Source organism: Arvicanthis niloticus, chromosome 4, assembly GCF_011762505.2.
Source record: "Arvicanthis niloticus isolate mArvNil1 chromosome 4, mArvNil1.pat.X, whole genome shotgun sequence".
In the NCBI taxonomy this organism is placed as follows: domain Eukaryota; kingdom Metazoa; phylum Chordata; class Mammalia; order Rodentia; family Muridae; genus Arvicanthis; species Arvicanthis niloticus.
This window is the reverse complement of record NC_047661.1, coordinates 133,679,848-133,701,038: the sequence shown is the minus strand read 5'-3', so window position 1 is coordinate 133,701,038 and position 21,191 is coordinate 133,679,848. Positions and strand designations below refer to the sequence as shown.

The following is a 21,191-nucleotide window of genomic DNA, read 5'->3' as shown; positions in this document are numbered from 1 at the left end:
TCTAGTCTCAAAGTACAGTAAATGAGTATTGAGGGGCAAAAAGAGGCTAACCTCTGCCCTCTACATTCATGTGCACATTTGCATACACATACAAACACATATACATATGATGGCATCAGAGACAGAGAGAGGGAGGGAGAGAGCGAGGGATGCAGGGAGAAAGGGAGGGAGGGAGGGAGGGAGGGATGAAGGGAAGGAGGGAGGGAGGGAAGGAGAGAGAGACACAGAGAGTGCCAAAAAAATAGAAAAATTGCCTCTGCAAAGAAGCATTTTTCCAGACCAGGTAGATGACCAGAATATTCTTTAGAATTTTCTTTGACTTTCTGACAGTTCATTCTGAAATAAAAATTTGTCATGAACACAAAGCTTCAATTATCCTTTTAGAGAGTCATTCGGTTTTGGAGGACTGCCACAGATCACCAGATATTTAAGGAAAACCTCTATTCTGAGAGATGAAGACCAAAAGAAACAAACAAAGTGGATCTCAGGGGCTACACATGGAACGGGGTGGGGGAGGCGTAATAGATGAATCCATAGTTAACATCCTCTAAGTAAAACAAAGATGGCATGGCCCTCTGACACACAAACAAGAAACTTAACATTCAGGATACAATATATGACTCTCATAAAGTATAAAGTACTCTGTCAGAACTAAGACAAATACCTACCTGGGGTTAGGCAATAAACTTAAAAAAGCTTCCTGAAAAATAGAGTCAAAGATCAACGACACAGAAATTACGAGAGAATAATCAATTTACTGGTGGGCTGTATCTAAGTTTTCTCATCCAGTTAGTGAGAAATTGCAGGAAAGAAAACTTACTGATGAAGGGGAAGAAAGCATCCATTAAATAACAACCTTCAGCAGAATTGCAAGATTGAAAAAGTCATAAAATTCAAGCACAATTTCAGAACATGCAAAGCACATTGTCACGAATGTTTAAAACTGGAGATAAAGATTTTAAACTTTCTGCCGAAGTTGAGTGTGAAATAGGACTTTAAATAGGAATGGAACTGGGCTTTCTTACAAGCTACCACAAATGTGCTTCCAAATTTATAAAAGAAAAGTATTTCTGACCTAGAAATGTATATCCAAATGAACTTTTACTCCTTTGTAGGTAAAATAAGACAATTCAGAATGCAAGTTCTCAAAAAACTGTGCCTACTATGCATCCTTTCTCAGCTAATAAATGGAAGCCAGCTTATACCAAACTGAGGGAATAAAATCTTGGAAGAAGACATGGAATTAAGAAAATATAAGCTATAACACAGGAAGGAAGTGTAGATATCACAGGGTGATAATGAAGAAAGTTTCTGCATGCATCTTCTACAGAATGAAAGTGAAGGAAGCTTCTGCATTGATCTATAGAAGCAAAAGTTCCTGATGAAGCAGCAAGACAGTTATCTCAGAGTACTGGTCTTCAGTGGGGATTAAACCTGTGTAGTCACACACAGAGAAGACAGGAAGGAAACTGAATCAGTAGAAGGTACTAGAAAAAAACTAGGCAAAGGACACACCAGTTCAAGGCTGAAAAGAAGTCTCAGTGATTAGAAGGCCTTGTCACCCAGCCATCAAGGCTGAAATTCTTATTCTAAAGCTTATTTAAAGACAAGATGTCCCATGCCTATCTGTTACTCCACCTCTGAATGAGGCAGAGACAAGAAGATTGTTGGGGCTTGCTGTCTTCTAGGTACTCATTTGTTGAGGGCATTATTCGATTTTTAGTATGTGCTAGATTCCAGGTAGAGACATAAAGCTGTCCCACAATCCCACAATTTCAATAAAATTTGGTAAAACGATAGTTATCAAATTGTGTGATACATTCCCCAGAAATGGGAAGTGTCAAAGTTGAGACGATAGAAGGTAGAGGGGAAGGAAAATCATTTTGTTAAGGTTTTTAGTGTTCTTCAGACTCGATTGTGGAAAAAAAAGTATGTAAGTGCTTATTCACCAACTTGTCCTCAAAATATCCTTGCACAAATTTCAGAAGTTAAAGGAGGCATAAGGACAGCCTTGGATGAAAACCCAGCAGCTTTTAAGTAAATTGTGCCTTGTTGCTTCCAAATCTGAGTCAAACTATGCAACTTTAAAAATAAAATGCTGTACAGTTTTTTAAATAAATTTCATTAATTTTTATTTAAATAATACATTTTTGCAGATGTGTGTGCATCTGTGTGTACATGTGAGTGTATAGGGTATGGAGGAGGGGGCATAGATACCTACCTAAAGTTGGTGTTTGAAACAAAACACTTGTCCTTTGCAAGAGCAGCAAGCACTCTTAACTGCTGAGCCATCCCTTCACCCCTCACCAATATATTTAGATTCTGAAAAAAAAAAAAAAACTAATTAACAGAATGAGGAAATAGATTAGGATCAGTTGGTAAAGTTCTGGCCACACAAACATGAATTCATGAGTTCCTGAGTTTAATTCTAAGACCCATGCTTTAAAAATAAAATATTTGCTGTAGTTTTCAGTAGGTTTCTAATGTCAGCAATGGGGAGGCAGAGACAGGAGGATCCCTGTGGTTTGCTGACAAGCCAGCCTGGAAAATTCAGCAAGTTTGAGGCCAAAGAGAGACCCATATCAGAAAAAAAATGTGACTGGCTCCTAAGAATCACATCTGAGGATTACTTCTGGTCTACACACACACACACACACACACACACACACACACACACCAAATAAAATGCAAAGTTTGAGTTAATATAATACTAATTCTGTAGTCATTAAACTACAGTGATACATATGTAAGAAAGAAGATATTTTATATATATTATATAATATATATTAAGGTATAATAAGATAAATATAAAATACTATATACTTAAGAATGTATAAGTCGAGATCTCCTTGAAGAATTTAAGATAGGTACATAGAAAAAGAACACACAGTGAAGAAACAATGTCTTCTTTGTTCTGAGGGAACATTCACCAGGAGAGTAACCTTTAGTTAAAAATGAGAGGTTTCTCAGGCCAGTTGTCAGTATCTGATAGCAATCAGGGACAGAACTCCATGCATTCATCTACTTATCTAGACATTCCTGTGTGAGTGGCACACATGTCACTCTATAGTCAATAAATACTTACCATTTTCTGGGCACTAAGACAGATTTCAGGAAGAATAAAGTACTGCCATGGCCTTCAAAAACTTTTCATGGGAGGAAATCATATTAAAAACCTGTAAAATAAGTTTAATGTTGATATCATTGTGTAAGTCTGCAAGGCCTTTGCTCACTTTATCTTAGAGGAATAAGAAAGAGATGTGCCAGGGTTTTCTAGGAATTTCTAACCTGATTATAAATCCTTTCCTTCTATGTGAATCAGGATTCTATGGCTCCAAGAGCATAGATTCCATGAAGATAGCAAATAAAGTTATTCATGTAATCTATCTATGGGTCAAAATGACATCATAAACTCTAGAGTTAAATTTGACTATTTTTGAATAAATGGGATACTATTACAAAAAGTTCTATGGAGCCAGGCTGTGGTGGCGCACGCCTTTAATCCCAGCACTTGGGAGGCAGAGGCAGGCGGATTTCTGAGTTTGAGGCCAGCCTGGTCTACAGATTGAGTTCCAGGACAGCCCGGGCTACACAGAGAAACCCTGTCTCAGAAAACCAAAAATAAATAAATATATAAATAAATAAATAAATAAATAAATAAATAAATAAATAAAAAAAATAAAAATTCTATGGAAGTTGCCCTGTGCCTGATTCTGCATCTTGGGACAGTTACAGGGCTCAAGGGTGTGGTGGGTTACCTGTCCTGTATAGACTATACGCACTGTACAATCATAGCCAATCATTTCGACTGAAGATGCAACCTTCCTTGAGTGTCAAAGCTAAATATCTGTGTGTGTTCTCTTTCAGTGCAGTGCCTGGAGATGACCACCAAACGGAAGCTCATTGGCCGCCTCGTGCCATGCCGCTGCTTCCGAGGCGAGGAAGAGATCATCTCAGTGTTGGATTACTCCCACTGCAGCCTGCAACAGGTGCCCAAGGAGGTCTTCAACTTCGAACGGACACTAGAAGAGCTATATCTGGATGCCAATCAGATTGAGGAGCTGCCAAAGGTGAGCTCTGAAAAATCAAAGCTGTCAATGCCAATCCTGTGTGTAATTTAATACTGAATTTAATACTGCTTTGCTTTTATTTTGAATTAAGAAGTAAAGATATAGACAAAATAATAAACTGTAATTGGCAAACATTATATTAAAATAGTGTATAAAGACACGCATAAATAAAATAGTAAACTGAAAAACACACGCTAGTTCTTGACATTTAAAAACTGTAAAATATAATAAAAATTATTTTTAGAAAAGCCAATATGTGGTCAAATTTGTGACTAAACTATGACAAAATAATAAAAAGGAAACAGTGAATTAAATCAAGTTGACCATATCTAAAATAGAATAGAACTAAATTTAAAATAAATATAATATTTATAAATTTTACGATGCAATATATCTTATATTTATATAATGTTGATATTTATATAGTATACTATGTAAATATATAATATAATAAGTATATATTTTGTATTTGTACAAATATCAATAATATTTATAAATAAAATAATAAACTTTGCGATCTTATCCCAAGAATATTTTAAATACTGAAAGTTTATATTTTGGATGCAGATTTGATTCTATCTCTGCTGTTTGGTTGGGAATGCCTCCATCAGGAAAATAGTAACATCTCTGATACAGAGAGTAAGTGGGCAGAATAAAGGATGGGTTCAAAGACCTATAAGTAAAAAAATCAAAAACAAATATTTATCCTGCCAGAGTGGCAGCAAGTTCTCATATGCTGAGTCAAACTAAAGTCAGATTTGGTGGCATCTTCTGATACTTCTAAGTAGTGATCACCCAACAGCAAAAGCCATTCAAACATTTCTCCAATCTCAATTCTATAGGTTTTGTGGACTTTTATACACCTAGAACAGCTATGCAGCTTCATTTATAGTTCTATATCTTCATAATCAACTACAGTTCTATTCATTCACCCACCACAAGAAAACAAAAACCCAAGACTGAGTTGAAACAATTATCTTTGTACTTTCTTTAGTGACTAGTATGTCCTTTGCCTGCATATGAGAGAGAACACTGGTTGGCATTTTACTCTCTGAATTTGAATTTTCACCTCACTTACTATTATACCTCAAAATCTACCTGTTTTCTGAGATTTCTGTCATTTCATTTTTATTTATAGCTGATTCACCTTCTGTTTTATATTGTACCTTATTCTAATTATGTATTCATTGGTAAAATATCCAGGTTTTTCCATTCCTTTGTTATAATGAACGAAGCAGCAATAAACAGACGTGCAAACATCTCTGTGGTAGGATATATCTTTCTCTAGATATATCCAGGAGTGGAATAGCTGGTACCATCTTTAAATTTTAAATAACCTTTTAATTAATTTCCATTTTTTCAAATAAACAAAAGCACAAAAGGAAAGTTTGCAGGTGGCAGTGCTCCACCCTGCATGGCAATGACTGTGGTTGCTCAGCACTCCTGCGGTCTTCTAAGTGTGAAGGATTTGGGTAAGAAAACGCCTAGCTTAACAAAATCCCTGTCATTTAGTAGTTATATGACTCAGACAGACTGAACCCCTGAAGCCACAGCTTCTTCACCAGTGGCAGAAGTAAACAGGCTTTAGTTTCTACTCCTGAAGTTATCATAAAGACCAGATGCTGCAGAATATCTTGACTGACCTTAAAATATCAAAGTGTTCTGTGACTCTAGAGCTAAGAGAAATAGCTGGACACTCTCTTGAGATGCCCATGCCCTTATCTTGGATGCATAAAAACAAAATCTTAAGCATTCTTTCCCTCCCTCTCTCATAATACCCATGCCTAAATCTATGCCAGAGCTGTTTCTTAATACACTCCAACTTTGAAACATAAAAGAAATAAATGGCTTACTTTAGTATCTTGGAAGCTGATGGCTCAGTTGATAAAATGTTTGCCACACAAACAACAGAGCCTAAGTCGGAATCCTGAACACCTATGTAAAATTCTGGGCACAGTAGCATGAATCAGTAACCCTAGAATGGGTAGAGTTAAGACAGACAGATCAAGAGACTGTCAGGCTGAATCACTAAGACCCTGGTTTAATGAGAGATCCTGTCCCCAAAATAAAAAAATGACACCTAACACATGCACCAACATTTAAATGTACATACATGAAGGGGCTCATTACAATATGTAAAGAGACTTTTAATGGGGTTTATTTGTTTGTTCAGAATAATAACAAATACAATATTAAAATAAACAAAAAATTGCCTATCAGTAACTATGAGTTTACTATTTAATGTAAATTTGTTGCTGTGCCTGTCTGTTAGGTTTGTTATAGCCAAATTAGATAAAGATGAATATTTGCTTGCTCATAAAACTAAGAATACCCAGAAGAACTTCATGTGGAAAGTACAGAAAATAGACTTCAATGTGACTCTCCAGGTTCTGCAGCACAGTAACAACGTGGGTCAGCTGACCCCAAAGACCCCGTGTAACTGTGACATTTACTCAAGCTTCAAACACCTTGATCTTCAAATAATACCTAGTGAGGATGCCTTATAAGGAATGTCATGGTTGTGATGGAATTGGGGTAATTTCCATATAGGCAAGGCCATACACCACAGACATGCACACAGATAGACACACATAAACACATGTATACACCATGCACACTCAAACACGCCTACGTGTACTCATGCTCATCCATATACACACATACTTACCATATACAAGGTGTTCTCCAATATCCCACGTAGCACATATCTTCAATTATATCTTCAATTATATAGTTTTTTTTTCATTTTCCAATAGGTGCCACTTAGTCTAAAGCCATGTTTGCTAAATCTTTAAATACAATTATTGGAAAACTAAGGTAATCTCTGTATTGGGAGAAGTCTGTGATCCAAAGGAAACACAAATGGAAGGTGACAAGTTGAGAAATGCCAATTTGTAGATGTGATTATAGTTTATGAAAATTTTAATGATCGTTAATTGTTTCCTTCTACTAAAATAGAATCTTTTTGTACAGAAGAAATTACTCAAAATTGTTAACTATCAAATGATTTGCTCAAGCTTAAAAATTAGCTAAATTTGAAATGTAGAACCTAAAAAAAAAAATGCTACTTTACCAGTGGTACTGCCTTGTGCTATCTATAATTCTTTTGACTGTCACCCATAAATATGGAGTTGTTCATCATTTGGTATTTTATATGGATATTACCTACCACATAGATCTAGGAAGGCCTCTGCAGTTCAATAAAGATGAGAAAAAAAGAATGCATCTCTAACTTCTTTACCTCCTCTCAATATCTGAGACCCAAAATTCTGACTTTCAGTGTAAAAAGTATAGTATTTTCTGAATATATAAAACCACATTAAGAGTAAAACTGCCTTACGTATGTGTCTAAGTAATAACGATGTAACAAGAATTGACTGTTTAATCACTCTTAGAGTATCATACTTAAATGCTTTTTAATTATTTTGGCATTCATGTGGGCAGATTTATTTTTACAGCAATTGAGAACTCAGGTGAAGTCTGCAAGTGTATATGGCAGAGCAAAATGAGAGACAAATTAACATAAACAGCTCTTGTAAAGAAGATATCAGATTTCCTTTCTTACTTGGATCTCTAATGTTGCTTAAAATGTTTCATACAGAAATTTTAATATGGCTGTGACTCTTAGACATAAGTATCAATAAGCAATGGTCCTCTGTCTAGTTAGTTCATGTATTTTCTGGACATTTTTCAGCTTTTCAGGTGAGGACCTGGTTCTTTCATGTTTCTCAATTACACATGGATAGGAAATCTGGTAGAAACATTTTTAAGTCCCATTCTCTAATCTCTACTTCCATTTGGGTGAATCAGACATAAGCTCCTAGATTTTAGGTAAAGTGTACAAATTGGCATACTTGTTTATTCTGCATGTTTTCTGTAATTGCTATTTCAGATACTAGGCTTCATTATTGGACAAACTAAGTTCCTAGTCTCACAAAATTTATTTTACTCTAAGAATTAAAGAATTTAAATGGAATGTGTTAGGTAGCAGCAGGTGTCCTGATGAAAATAAAGTGTGGACTTTCCGAAAGGGCAGTTCAGGTTGAAAGGGCAGCCTGCACATCCGTGAGAAGTGACATTTTGTGTTCTGTTCTGACTGACAGGGAGAGGTCACAAGACGAGATCTGAGAATAGGCATGCTAGGCTGGTAGTCCAAGGACTCAAAAGAGAGCATGTGATGATTAAGAGGAAGAGTGGAGCAGGCAGGGCGGGAAGCTGGCAAGCACTGGTGGACAAAATCAACTGAATTTGAGATCGTTTAAAAAGAACAAGAATATGAAATCACTTATTTTTCAAGTGCCAATTTTGGTGCGGTGGGAATACAGCATCATGACCAGTGAAAAGAAAACGCAAACAGATTGAGGTTGGTATAATTTAGGGGAAAGCCACAGGCTTCAACTCTACCAATGTAGTTTTATAAATAAAATATAAAATAAAACTCTTCAGACTAGGTTTCATAGGTAAAGGAAACAATTTAGCCGATGGAACTGAAGTATCAAGGCCTGAGAAAGATCTAGAAAAAAATAGCCATTTGTAGAGCTAGAAAACAACCTTGAAGTATCACTGAGGATGTGGGAAGAAAAAAAGGTGTTGTCATGGAAGCAGAGAAAAAATGGAAAGTGTTTAAAAATAAGAGGTTCTGTAAACAGAGACTCTGACAGTAAGAACAGGAGGGAACATTGTTACTTTGCACATGGGAATAATAGGTATCATGATAAGGTTGAACTGAAGTGAGGAACAGGCCTGAAGAACCAACAATACTGACTCTCCTGTGAGATGTTACAGGATGAAGTGAGGCAAGCTGGAGAAGTCTGTGAGAGCAAGGCACTGCTATTTCTTGTTAAGACTGGTGGCATTTGAGGATGGAGAGGCTCACAGGTTCAGACCACTTGTTGCTTCTGCAGAGGTTTCAGATTTGATTCTCAGAACCCACATGACAGCTCACAATCTTCCATAACTCCAGGTAGTTATAGGAGATCTAACACCTTCTTCTTCCTTCAACGAGCACCAGATACTCACCTAGTATACATAGGTACCTCAGATAAAACATACATACACATTAAGTAAAAACAAATACATTTTTTGAATGAAAAGATGGGAACTCCCTGTTACAGTCAGTGACATGGAAACTCATTTGTATACATAAAAGTAAAGACAGGAAAAAAAATGGATCCTGGAAACTGCTATCTTAATTGTGGGAGCCATAGTAAAAGAACCTATATTTGCTAAATATGATAAAGGCTGACTTTGAGAAAAGCAGATGTCTCCAATCATTATAACGAGCAAAAAAGAAGAAAGCATGGGTGCAGACAGTGACAGTTTGTGGGACTTGAGGGACATGATGCACACTGAAACCTGGTGTAAATGATAAAGGTTTTGATGTGTGAAAGGGAGTTTCAAAATTGAATGAACTAAAATGGTGGAAGGAGGCAATCCTACAATGCATGGGAGCACGCACTTCAGGCTTACAATTGAAGGTCACATGACAGGAACTGAGGCCACAAGCATGTCTGCTAGCCACCCTTTCTAATGTTTCTGCTTTAAGTAGGGATGAACATCTATGCTGGGCCAATGGCACGCCTTTGTCAGGACAACTCTTCCAGGTGTTTTGTTGGCCTCTTTCTTTTATTATATTTTGTTGTCATTTCAAACTTAAGCCCACTGAAGCACAATGAAATTAGAGGTGACTGAAGCTTGTACACTTGGCAAGCAACACAGTTTCTAATACAAATTTAGGATGTAACACTGGTGTTTTAAATCTCTGGAAATTGTACTCTACACCTAAGCGACAACACAGCCCAGAAATCTCTCTATAGTTTAATATTTGACTCAATGCATATGAACTAAAAGAGATAATCAAATATTATAAGATTTAAACTAAAACTAAAGATTGTCCACTTTCTCCAATTTAGTTTAGATAAAAACTAAAATAATAATATTCAATTGTGAAATGAGTTTCCATTTATTATTGATATTACCTATTCTATCTGTGTCCTGTGCTGAATGACCTTTCATGTATCAATGAGTTCAAGCCTATTCCCCACTTTCTCTTCATTAGGATTCAGACTATCTGGTATACATGAGGTACTTGGGATTATTTTTGTGCAGGTTAATGAGGATGGATCCATTTCTGTTCTGCTATAGGAAGACATACAATTTGACCAGCACTGTTTGTTGGCATCTTTGTCAAAAATTAGGTGGCCATATGTGTGTGGGTTATGTCTGAGTTTTGAGTTCTATTCCATAGATCAATATGTCTATTTTTATGCCTATACCATGCTTCTTTTATTACTATAGCTCTGTAATACAACTTGAAATTTGGGATGGTGTTACCACCAGGAGTTCTTTTATTGTTCAGTATTGTTTTAGCCATCCTAGGTTTATTATGTTTCCATATGAAGCTTAAAATTAGTTTTTTAACTTCTGTGAAGATTATGTTGGAATTTCTGAGAACTGCATGAAAACTATAAAATTTTTTTGGTACTATAGACTTTGTTAAAATATTAATCCTTCTACTCCACAAGCATAAGAGGTTTCCTTTCTACCTTCTGATGTCTTCTTCAATTATTTTCTTCAATGTCTTGGCATTTTTATTATACAAGTTTTTTTGTTTGCATGGTGAGAGATATTTGAAGATACTTTATTTTTGAGGCTATTGTGGAGATCACTGTCTCTCAGATTTTTTTTCTTAGCCTGACATTTGTATATAGAAAGGATATTGATTTTTATGTGTTGATTTTGCACTCTGCTACTTTACTGTAAGTGTTCATCAGCTGTAAAAGTTTCCTGGCAGATTATTTAGGGTCTTTTATTTATAAAATAATATTATCTGAAAATAAGGATAATTTGTCTTTCTTCCTTTCCTAATTGTATCTCCTTTGGTTGTCTTATTGCTCTAGCTAAGACTTGAAGAATTGTTTTGAATACATCTGGAGAAAGTGGACGATCTTAGTCTTGTTCCTGAATTTAGTGGAAATGTTTTGAATTTCTGTACATTTAAAATGATATTAACTGTGAACTCGTTCTAAATTACCTTTATTATGTTAATATTTGTCTCTCAAATCCTTAGTCTTCCCAAGAATTTTATCATGAAAAGTGTTGGAATGGTCTGTTTTGGAAAAGAAGCTTGGTAGATTTTTTATATTAGTTGTAAAATACGGGTTATTGAATCAACATTTCCATTAAGATTTCAAGAAAGAGTGAGGACTGCATGTGAATCATTCCAACATGGTCAGAAATACAAGACAAGCTTTTATCATGAGATTAGAAACAGGTAATGGGGCTTGTTTAACTTTGAGACATCTTTAAAAATGAGTTAGCAGATAATATATAGACAATTGGACTTCACTCAAAAGTCCAGATTTTTGCCTTCTCTTTTTAAAATCACATGAGATCTAGTGAGGTTTATAATACCAGTTGTTGACAATGGCAGATGGAGTTAATCAGTGGTTGTACCTTACAATGAGCAAGTATGCTTTGCCATTAGCCCCAGGTAGACTCATTGCAATACTGAAATTCATTGTTTTTATACTAAAAACGAAGTGAGTTTTTAATTCAACATGGGTATTCTTTAACAATAATGTTTCATTTATTAATAATAAATTTAATAAAAGGTATCATTGAAATGCTAAGCACCAGACATGTGTCAGGTCATTTGCTCATCACAAGGGAACAGGAATGGAAAAGACTTACATGCTTGTTAGCATGAAAAACATGACTTCAATTGCATTGTTATCAGATGTGTGTCTGCTAAGATGCACGACCAAGCAGTGGCACTTTGGAAATGCTACACGGAGCATTTCCAAAGTAATATTAAGTAATACTAAGTATTATTTCCTAAGTAATAACATTGCAAGCAAGACTTAGAAATGAGTAGCAGCTTTTCAGATAAGAAATTTGTGCATTTCAGGGTATGAGCAGGCATTGCTAAAGAATTAAAATTCCACAATATATGTGTATATAAAGCAAGAGAGAAATGAAGCTGAGATGGTGCAGCCTTCTTTGCTAAATTGAAGAATTTTAATTTCGTTCTGAAATCTATTTTAAAATTCAGCTGATAACACTAGGATAAGATGATCCTTATGAAAAAAACATAAGTCTGACTGTACCAAAAGTAGAATATAAAAAGTGAATATAGAGGCAAGAAGGCCACGTACCCCAATCCTCAGGCAAGTTTTGAAATCTAGGGTTGACCTGGACTGTTCGTGTACAAAAATCTCTGTGATGTCAAGGCATTCCAAACATTTAAAAAAAACGTGAGACTACTTGAGAGCTATTGTGAGTCTTTTCTCAACTGTGTAAACTACCATGTGCTGTTGGCTACCAAAAGTTAGTAGACAATAAGTAAGAAAATACAAGAGTCTATGTGCACTGTACCCTGCCATAATGACCAATGATTGAAGACTTCTAAGACAGAAGCATGAGTATGCTCTGGGGGTCACAATCACCTAACATGGAGACAAAAATCCTATCCTCTTAATTGCTTTGTCAGAGATGTGGAGTACAAAGGTTAAAAGACCCCTGACTAGATTCCTAAGACAAAGAACCAGTCCTTAGACAATGTGAGTGCACACTGGTGTTGGGCATTGCAAAACACATGTTTGAGTCAGGCCACCTTGAATTTGAACCCTACCCCAAGAATGCTCCTGTGACAAATGGAAAATATCTTGTACTTCACAAGAATACTTTGCCTCTTTCATGAACTGTTCATGTGGCACTTCTCTACAGTACTAAATTAAGTAATAAAACATGGGAGTGGGGTATGACATGTACATTTTAGCAAGCAGTGGTGGCTCTTATTAGCTGTCACATCATAAACAGCACAAAATTGATCTCTTTTTCTTTCTATAAATTGAAAGGTGACAGTCCTATGTTCCAATATTGAAGTGATCATTTTCTTAAATCAATAATGATTTAAAGCAAAATTATTTTGCAGGCACCCTTTCTACAATTTATGTGGAAATTTAGTGTAAATGAAGTTCTTCTCCCCATGCAAGGAAACATCTTGGAATTTCCATAATGAGTTTGAAGCAGCACTGAATCAACCATCTGGTTGGTCAGAATCATACATGCTGAAAGCCTCTCTGTACAACGTCCCATCACTTCTTGCTATACTGGTAACAGTGGAGCCTTACTGGTTGGTTGAAAGAGAGAAAGTAAGGAATTATTTCCCAAAAAGTTTTCTGTTTTCCTACATTTTAAGTAGGTGAATTAAAGATTTGTTTTCCTTTTTGACAATACAGGTTAATTGTGGTGCATTTAATTTCTAGAGCCTCAATAGAGTCTTGCCTATGCCAGTGGTCTTCAACACAAATAACGGCTCTTTTTCTTTGTTCTAAATAATTAAGGGTTGACTACAGAACACCTTATAAAATACATGCACTATGCCAATGTTCTCATTAACATTAATAACAACAGCATTTTCCCTTGTCATTGAAACACTGTCACTAGCCTGTAAAGAAACCTAATTCAGAGATATATAACAGGGCTCAGTGTGTAAGACCCTAGCAGACAACTTTATTTACAGGAAAAAAAAAAGACACAGAAAACAGGAGCCTGTATAGTTCCATGGCAGGGTGACTGCACTGACAGGCAGAATACAGAGTTGGATCCTTCTTTAGGTCAGAAAATGACATTTTATTTTGATATCTCCCTACCAGCCTTAGGTGTGGGGGAAAGCAGGCTCTCCAGTTCTGGCTGGAGTCCAGTAGCATCTATTCTTGTGCTCAGCACCGTGCTCAAATCTCTAACCCACCTCAACACTACTTCAGTCTTCAAAAGTGCCCATACTTTCCAATCTCACTTGGGTGTTCATTCAAACTCAGCAAGCCTAATTATTGACATGAAACCCATCTGTTGTCTCAGTTTCTCCCATCTCAATAATTACTCATGAGTTGGGAGCCCTGTCTTTCTAGAGTTCCTCTCATCTCACCTTCCAAACAAAGCTGTGTCTTACCATTTTTTTGTTTTCTGTTTGTTAAATTTCTTTCTTTATTCTTCTCCATCCTGATCCACTTGTCTGGCCCTAGTCTCTAGGACACTAATAGAACAATCTTCTTATTGATAGTTGTTAAGTCATCCCTTTCCGTTTTATTCTCCACACATCTACAGTGATATATTTCTAATGTAAATATGACCAAGCCACAAAAGTTAAAGTCCCACCCCTTCTTTACTTCTGAAAAAACCTATGTACCTGAGCCTGAGCCGGGAGTAGTAAAAGGAGGACTAATTGTCTGGCTATAGTGAACCTGTGGCCTCTAGCTTTACAGGGTTGATCCTAAAACAAAAATGGCATTTTCTATGCCTGACATCCATTCTGCCCCTCATTTCAAGATCTCATCCTTCCTGGCCTTGATCTTTTACTTTCTGATACAATCAATCATTTTGTTTCATGCTCTTCTGTACCTCCTTTTATAGGCACATACACAGGCTTCTGTGGCAACTGCTCACATGACACATATATTGTGTGTTTGGTCTGTATCCACAGACACAGGATGAAGCAAATAGTGCTGTTGTGTCCACTCCCCTGTGGAAGTCAAGTTAATATTTGAATCAACAGGAACTAGCACAGCAGTCAGTCTAAATCTCTCTTCTTACTACACACTCATTGCATAACTAATTATAATTTAACTTTGTAAAGTGTATCATAGGAATATAAAAGATTAAGTGAAGTAACATTCGATGCTCTGCTGACCATATACGAAACTCTGTATCAAAGGCCATCCAACCTTGTATTATTAATACCTATACTGATTGTTCTCCTGAGTCAAAATCAATGCTTCCTTACATTCCAGATAACCAGGAATCATATTAACATCCAGTCACAAAAGATATAACCAAAAAGAACTCCAAAATAATATGCATTCACATACATACCCTCTATCTGTAGTTTAATGTAATATTAGAATATACCCTAGGCTGTACAGGGGTAGAATACCACCTACCTTGTGAAACAAAGCCTTGCCTCAGTCCCCAGCACTGGCAAAAACCATTTATCTTAAATATCCTGGGGAAAGTAGAAGATGAAGGACAATTAAAGATATGATTTTCTACTCAGTATTTGTTTGATATTATTATTGATGATATTAGCATGATACTGTCAAGTAATCATAGGCATGTAAGTTAAAGATTTTAACTTTAAAATTTAAATGTATTTAATTATTGAATAGGGTACATCTGGAAATATACCTTCTATCTTCAAAGTAACAGTTGTTATTCTAGTTGTCAGATATACCCCCTTTGAAGATCATGACAATTGCTAAAATCACCCTGCTGTTCCAAAAGAAGAAGAAAAAAAACTCAGAATCTTTGCACAAATGGTTGTTTAAAAGATCTATATTTTAGAAAGAGTACCCATAAGATGAAATGCCTAGGAACTTTTTGTTGCAATCTTTCTGCAAAACATAAAAGAGAACCCTTCCTTGTAGCCTATTCAATATTGCCAATTATGCTAGGGAGAGTCAAACTGCTCCCTTTTCCTATAGCTAGAATCTTACCTAATCCTGTCTGACCTTGCTGAGTCTCACATCTGCCACATTTATGCTCCACTCACTGCAAGAGACCCTCAGATACTTTTGAATACAAAATCTTCCCTTATGTGATACTCAATGGTTCTCCTTTAAATGATCTCTCTCCTTACCAATGTACACAGTACCTTACATGTGGCTCTAACGTGGGTATTTTCATTTCCCATCAGCCTGTTTCTAATCACAGGAGCAGTTCTTTTCACAAACAGAAATTAGAATAAACAAATGAATAAACTTACTGCTAATAAGCATTGGGGCGAGCATAGGGTCTTTAAGTTAAGGATCCCAAAGGTGTTTCATCTGATGTCCTCTGAAAATTCTTTTTTCAGGCATCCTATTTAGTTAGGCATATATGCTATTTCTCTTTATAGCTGACTGAATATTTGAGGAAGGGGGTGGTAGTTGTCTCTGTTGAGTCCTGACGCTGTATAACTATTACGGAGGCACAAGCTGAACCCAGCAATCTGCAAAGAAAGGGTAGAAATGGAAGAAAGGATAAAAGGAGGAAATGGAGGTATCATTTGGAAGCTTACAATTTCACAAAATGCAAATTAAAACTATTTTACCCTATTGTTTTTGAATTGTTGCTTTCCTAAAGATAATTATTCATATTTGTATTGAACTAAAGAATTTTACATTTGCCTGTAATGTGCACAAGGTAGTTATTTCCTTGAAACAGCTTTCCAACCAAGTTGGGAATGTCAGTGCTCAGACATTTCAAAACAGGGTTCAAGGAGGAATTTTTTAAGAAACAAACAATTCAGATATACCAGTTCACTGGACATTAGTCTTTTTCCAAAGCCTTCTTTGTAAACACCCACAGCCCTCTTATTCAACATTTATGAAATTACATAAAACGTTCCAGGAAAAATGTTCCCACATAACAAATAATTCCAGTTGTAGTGGAGAGTTAAACAGTTATTTTCTTACTTCCACCCTAGGGAACAATACTTTGACATACAGTCATTCACATGTATGTCATAGCATTGCTATAGTAGCCATGAATCTCCAAGCCTGGATGTATAAAATATAATAATGTTTAGCCAGCACACTCGCATGCCTCTCTAGCTTTGTATTTGCTGCCATAAAGTCATCAGTGAGCTTCCTATCAGCCGTCCTGGGATGGCTCACTGGTGCCCCTGATCTGACTCATTCCTTTCCTCACTCTTGTCAGATGTCATAGTTATCTATCCGGATCAAACAACTTTGCAGAATAGAAAGTGTTCTGCTTCAGACACAGCTTAACCCCTACAAAGATATGTATGTGGATGTTGGCTCTGACCCTTGCTGATTATATACCATAAAAAAAGCTGTTTTCTCCCCTACAAAATGAGTTAATAATGGCATGTTTCCATTGCTGTTTTTAAGAACATATTTTTACAGTGAAGCTTAGTGATTTGTACTTATGTAACAGGCACTCATGAAATGTGGCTCATTCTTTGTTATATTATTCCTTCTTATAACAATATTTATGAAGGAACATCTTCTCACTAATAAGATGAAATAAAGTGGACCTTGCATAACATACTGTCAAAGCTACTGGAACAGTAAAAGCCTTCAGTACAGCCCTCACACACATGAACATCAGTGCCAGGACCTCAAGACAGGAAATAAAGACTTATACAAGGACACAGGCAAAGCATGTAAACTGGTGAGAAGTACATGGGGTAGAGCAGGAGAGGAAACAGCATGAGCTGGAGACTGGAACATGAGTGGCAGGCAGAGGGACCTGTGCAGGATGCTAGAGGTAGATTAGCTGAGGCATGGGTGATGGAGTATGTGATAGGATGAGAAAATGCAGGGATGGGGGCCTCAAAGGCCACAATGGGGACTGTGCTTTTTCTTGAGGAACAGAGAACCACCTAAAGGTTATGATCAAGAGACCATGCTGCATTTTAAGAAGTAACATATGGTTAATTCTCAGATATTTCTCTAGAGATATTGCTGCAAGGTTAATTACCAGACTTTTAAATCTAATCATCTCTCTCTTGACAGATACACTTTCATTTTTTTTCAGACTTTTGCTTCTGCCCTGATTATTAAGCCAATAATTAACACTCTGCTGTTGCTTTATAGCGCCAATGACTATTTAGATTTACCAATACTTTTCTTTTGATATATTATCAAATTTATTTAGTCTTGAGTTCTACTCTGACATCACTTCTAGAATCATTTTCTCTTGTACATAAAGATACCTTCTGATGGTGGCTTTAGTCTGCGACTCTTGGTAAAGAACTCAGTTGGTCCTTGTCTAAAATGCTGCTGTTCTATACTTTTTGTTTAAAAAAAAACTGTCAATATAAGATTATTATTGGTTCTTGAAAGATTAATATCTAGAGAATCCCTACTATAGTTGTTGCTGGGAACTCATCTCTGTTTTCCTTAATTACTTTTTTGTTTTTAATTGGCATAGTGTTTATCCATGTTTGTGGGTTACTGTGAGATAATTCAATACATGTCCACAGTATGCATCAATCTAATCAGAGTAATTAGCAACCCCATTGCCTCCAACATTTATTGTATTTGTTGTTTTTATCTGTTGAGAACTACAAAGTCTTCCTTCATGGTTTTGAAGCATGATCTAAAACTTTTGTCAACCACAGCTATCATGGGCTGCATCTGACATTATTCTCTTTTAATCTTCATTGATTTCTCTTTGATAATATTTTATTTCATCATCATGCTTCAGATCCTGCCTTAGTTATTCTAAACATAACAATAACACATTCACTTTGCAGGGTTTTTTGTTTGTTTGTTTATTTTTCTTTACCAACTCTAACAGCTTATTTCACTCTATATCCCTCAGTTTGTAATTATCCCATGAATATTGAAACATCGTTGGCTAATAATTGTTAAAGGCCAGCTTTGACATCACAGGTAAACTGAGGCAGGGCATAGAGTCTTCGATTGATCACTCAGAAGACATTTCTCTGAAGGAACAAGGTTTAATTCTTTAGGCCCAGAGAACAGTGGAGAAAACACACACACACACACACACACACACACACACTAACACAGTGGAAAAGCAAGGCTCCAACCATTTTATATATATACATACGTACACATACACACATTTGGTGGATGGAGCAGAGCTCTAACCTACTTTACATATATACATTTATGCATCTATACATACACATATTTAGTAGATGGAGCAAAGTGCCAGTGAACAAATTTCAACAACTTTATTTTTCTCCTAGCCTTTTTATACCACCTAAGACAAAAATTCTCTATGTAAGAAAAAAACACTACCTCATAGCTACAAATTACATGTTCTTCGAGAACAATCACCACAAGAACTTATTCTTCAAGAACAGATTACATTTACACAAAAAAAAATTACAAAAAGATTACTGATTATGTATTCTTTCTTTGAAACTCATACCTAATTTAACATTTCCCATCTATCTTTCTCTCCACGAGTTCATCATAACCCCAAACCAGTAATTCTTTTGTCATTAGTTAACAAATTTTAAGCAATTCAACTCTATAGTAACAAGTATCTTTTTATGCTTAGCTGATAACAATTTATATTTACCAAGAAACAAATCATCATCTATCTTATTTTTGAGGTCTTATTTTAATTCAGCTAAACTGATTAATCATTTATTTCTATTCTTATAATTGAATTATTTACTTTTTATTCATAACTCTGTCTCTTCTTTGTACATACCAATACCTATGCCCACATCCCTAGGAATAAGATCGAGAAACTCGGACACAACCTAGAATGAATATTTTCTTTCATTATTAACTTGTCCTAAGCCTATTTTTTTCTCTTTTAAGTACAACTATGTGCTTGTAACACATGAAAGCTCACTGTACTCCTTTTCTAACCTATGCAGTCCTCACTTATCTACAAGGGAGGGGGTACATTCTACTCTTAATTCTAACTTTATTATATATTTTTGGCAAAACAAACCATCTCCTTAAACTTCCTATTAACTACTTTCTAAAACTATTTAAGTCAAATCAGAAATTCTGTAAAATTCATCTAAATATTATTTTATGGAAGTTCATCTTCATATTGATCTGCAAGAAAATTACCCAACAGAGTGAGCTGTCTCCCAAGAAGCAATCATACTACACTATAGGCAGAGGGTCTCCCCATGCCCATTCACACAATACTACATACAGAAGGAATATAGCAATGACAAGCATGAGAAGGAACAGCATCAGCAAGAAGCAATCCAGAGATGAAGTCCCAGGACTGTTTTTCTCCAAGACACATCCATCACAACTGTACAAAATGGTGGGCCATCTCCTGGAAGCTCACTTGCTCACCACAGCATCTCCTACATGGCAGCTACCAAAAAATTTCCTGTCTAATTTCTGGGCTCAGAGACAATTTTTGTTTGCTTCAGCTTGGCTCTTGAAGGCAATACTGACACTAAACATATATCCAGCACATGTACCTTTAATAAAGACTCTCTACAAGATCTGGATCCCATCAGATTATCAAGTGAATGTCTGAAAATAGTTTGAAATGGCAACTGAGAGAAGCATAGCCATAGCCACTCCTCAGCGCCTCTGACACTCTCAAGTAGATTCTTCCAAGATTCCTTCTCTTCATCACCCCTTTCAGAGAGGCTGTTATGAGTTGCTGATGCTCTGTCAGATGCCCTGTGCATGTATTTCTGATACCCAATACAGATTTACACAGGGCACTTACATGTGTGTCTGAGTATTGAAGCACAGACTCTGGATTTCATGGGATGTCTCCTTAATTCATGACCCCCTGAATTTATGGTCTGTTATCTAATTGACCAAGTACAGCTGCACATGGGCCATTTACTTGTGTGTCTGACTATTCAATCATAGAGTCTGCATCCCAAGGGGATAGCTCTTTATGTATCACAAAATGTCCCTTGTCCTCACAGCCACATAGGTTTACTTTGTAACAGGCACAAATAAACAGTGTCCTAGAAATTAATGAGTGAAATTATACTTTATAGACTGTAAAAAGCAAGAGGTCTTTATGTTTATGTATAAGTACTAGGGAAACCAGGAATGTTAAACATTGAAGGTTGTCTCATCAAGGAAGAAATGCATAACCTGTTTTCTGCCCAGAAGGCTGGGAATGGATGTAGTTAGAGCCTGGTGAGCTGTTTCTGTAGGGCCAGGACACACCTAACTTCCCCTGACTATTAAGTTTATCTTAGACTTTTCTTCACTAGAACTTGATCTTGACCATCATTTCTTAGTCAGTAGAACCCAACCTTATGGGAGATGTCACATTTATTTACAGTAGCCTAGATGACCTCTGAGCTATATAGGCCAGGCCATGCCTGACTCCTGCAGACATTTATATTTACCTCAGCCATTCTCCCTAGATCCTTACTTATATTAAGTACTGTTTCTCAGTCACTAGAACCCAATTTTATAGAAAAAGCTGTAGGTGCCTTGTAAAGAGTTTCAATGTAAACATTTCTTAAGTTTTGTTGTACACGTGGGATTAAGTTGTCATTGGGTAATTTTTTGCAAAATTATGCTAGGGTTTAGATGAACTTGCCAGGGTCACACTCTAGATGTTTGAACCAACACGTACTACAGAATCATGCTGAACAGGATTTCCTTTTTATATCATGGATCATTA

The 21,191-nt window shown here is 36.2% G+C and overlaps 1 protein-coding gene across 5 annotated transcripts in view; it reads left to right on the top strand.

Moving 5' to 3' along the window:
• Lrrc7 (leucine rich repeat containing 7) overlaps nt 1–21,191 on the top strand; it is a 435,124-nt gene that overhangs the window by 191,453 nt on the left and 222,480 nt on the right. For all 5 annotated transcript variants that reach the window (XM_076933445.1, XM_076933443.1, XM_076933446.1 and 2 more), the window contains exon 3: nt 3,868–4,070. In XM_076933445.1, the coding sequence (XP_076789560.1) occupies nt 3,868–4,070 (203 nt within the window). The remainder of the gene's footprint in view (nt 1–3,867; nt 4,071–21,191) is intronic.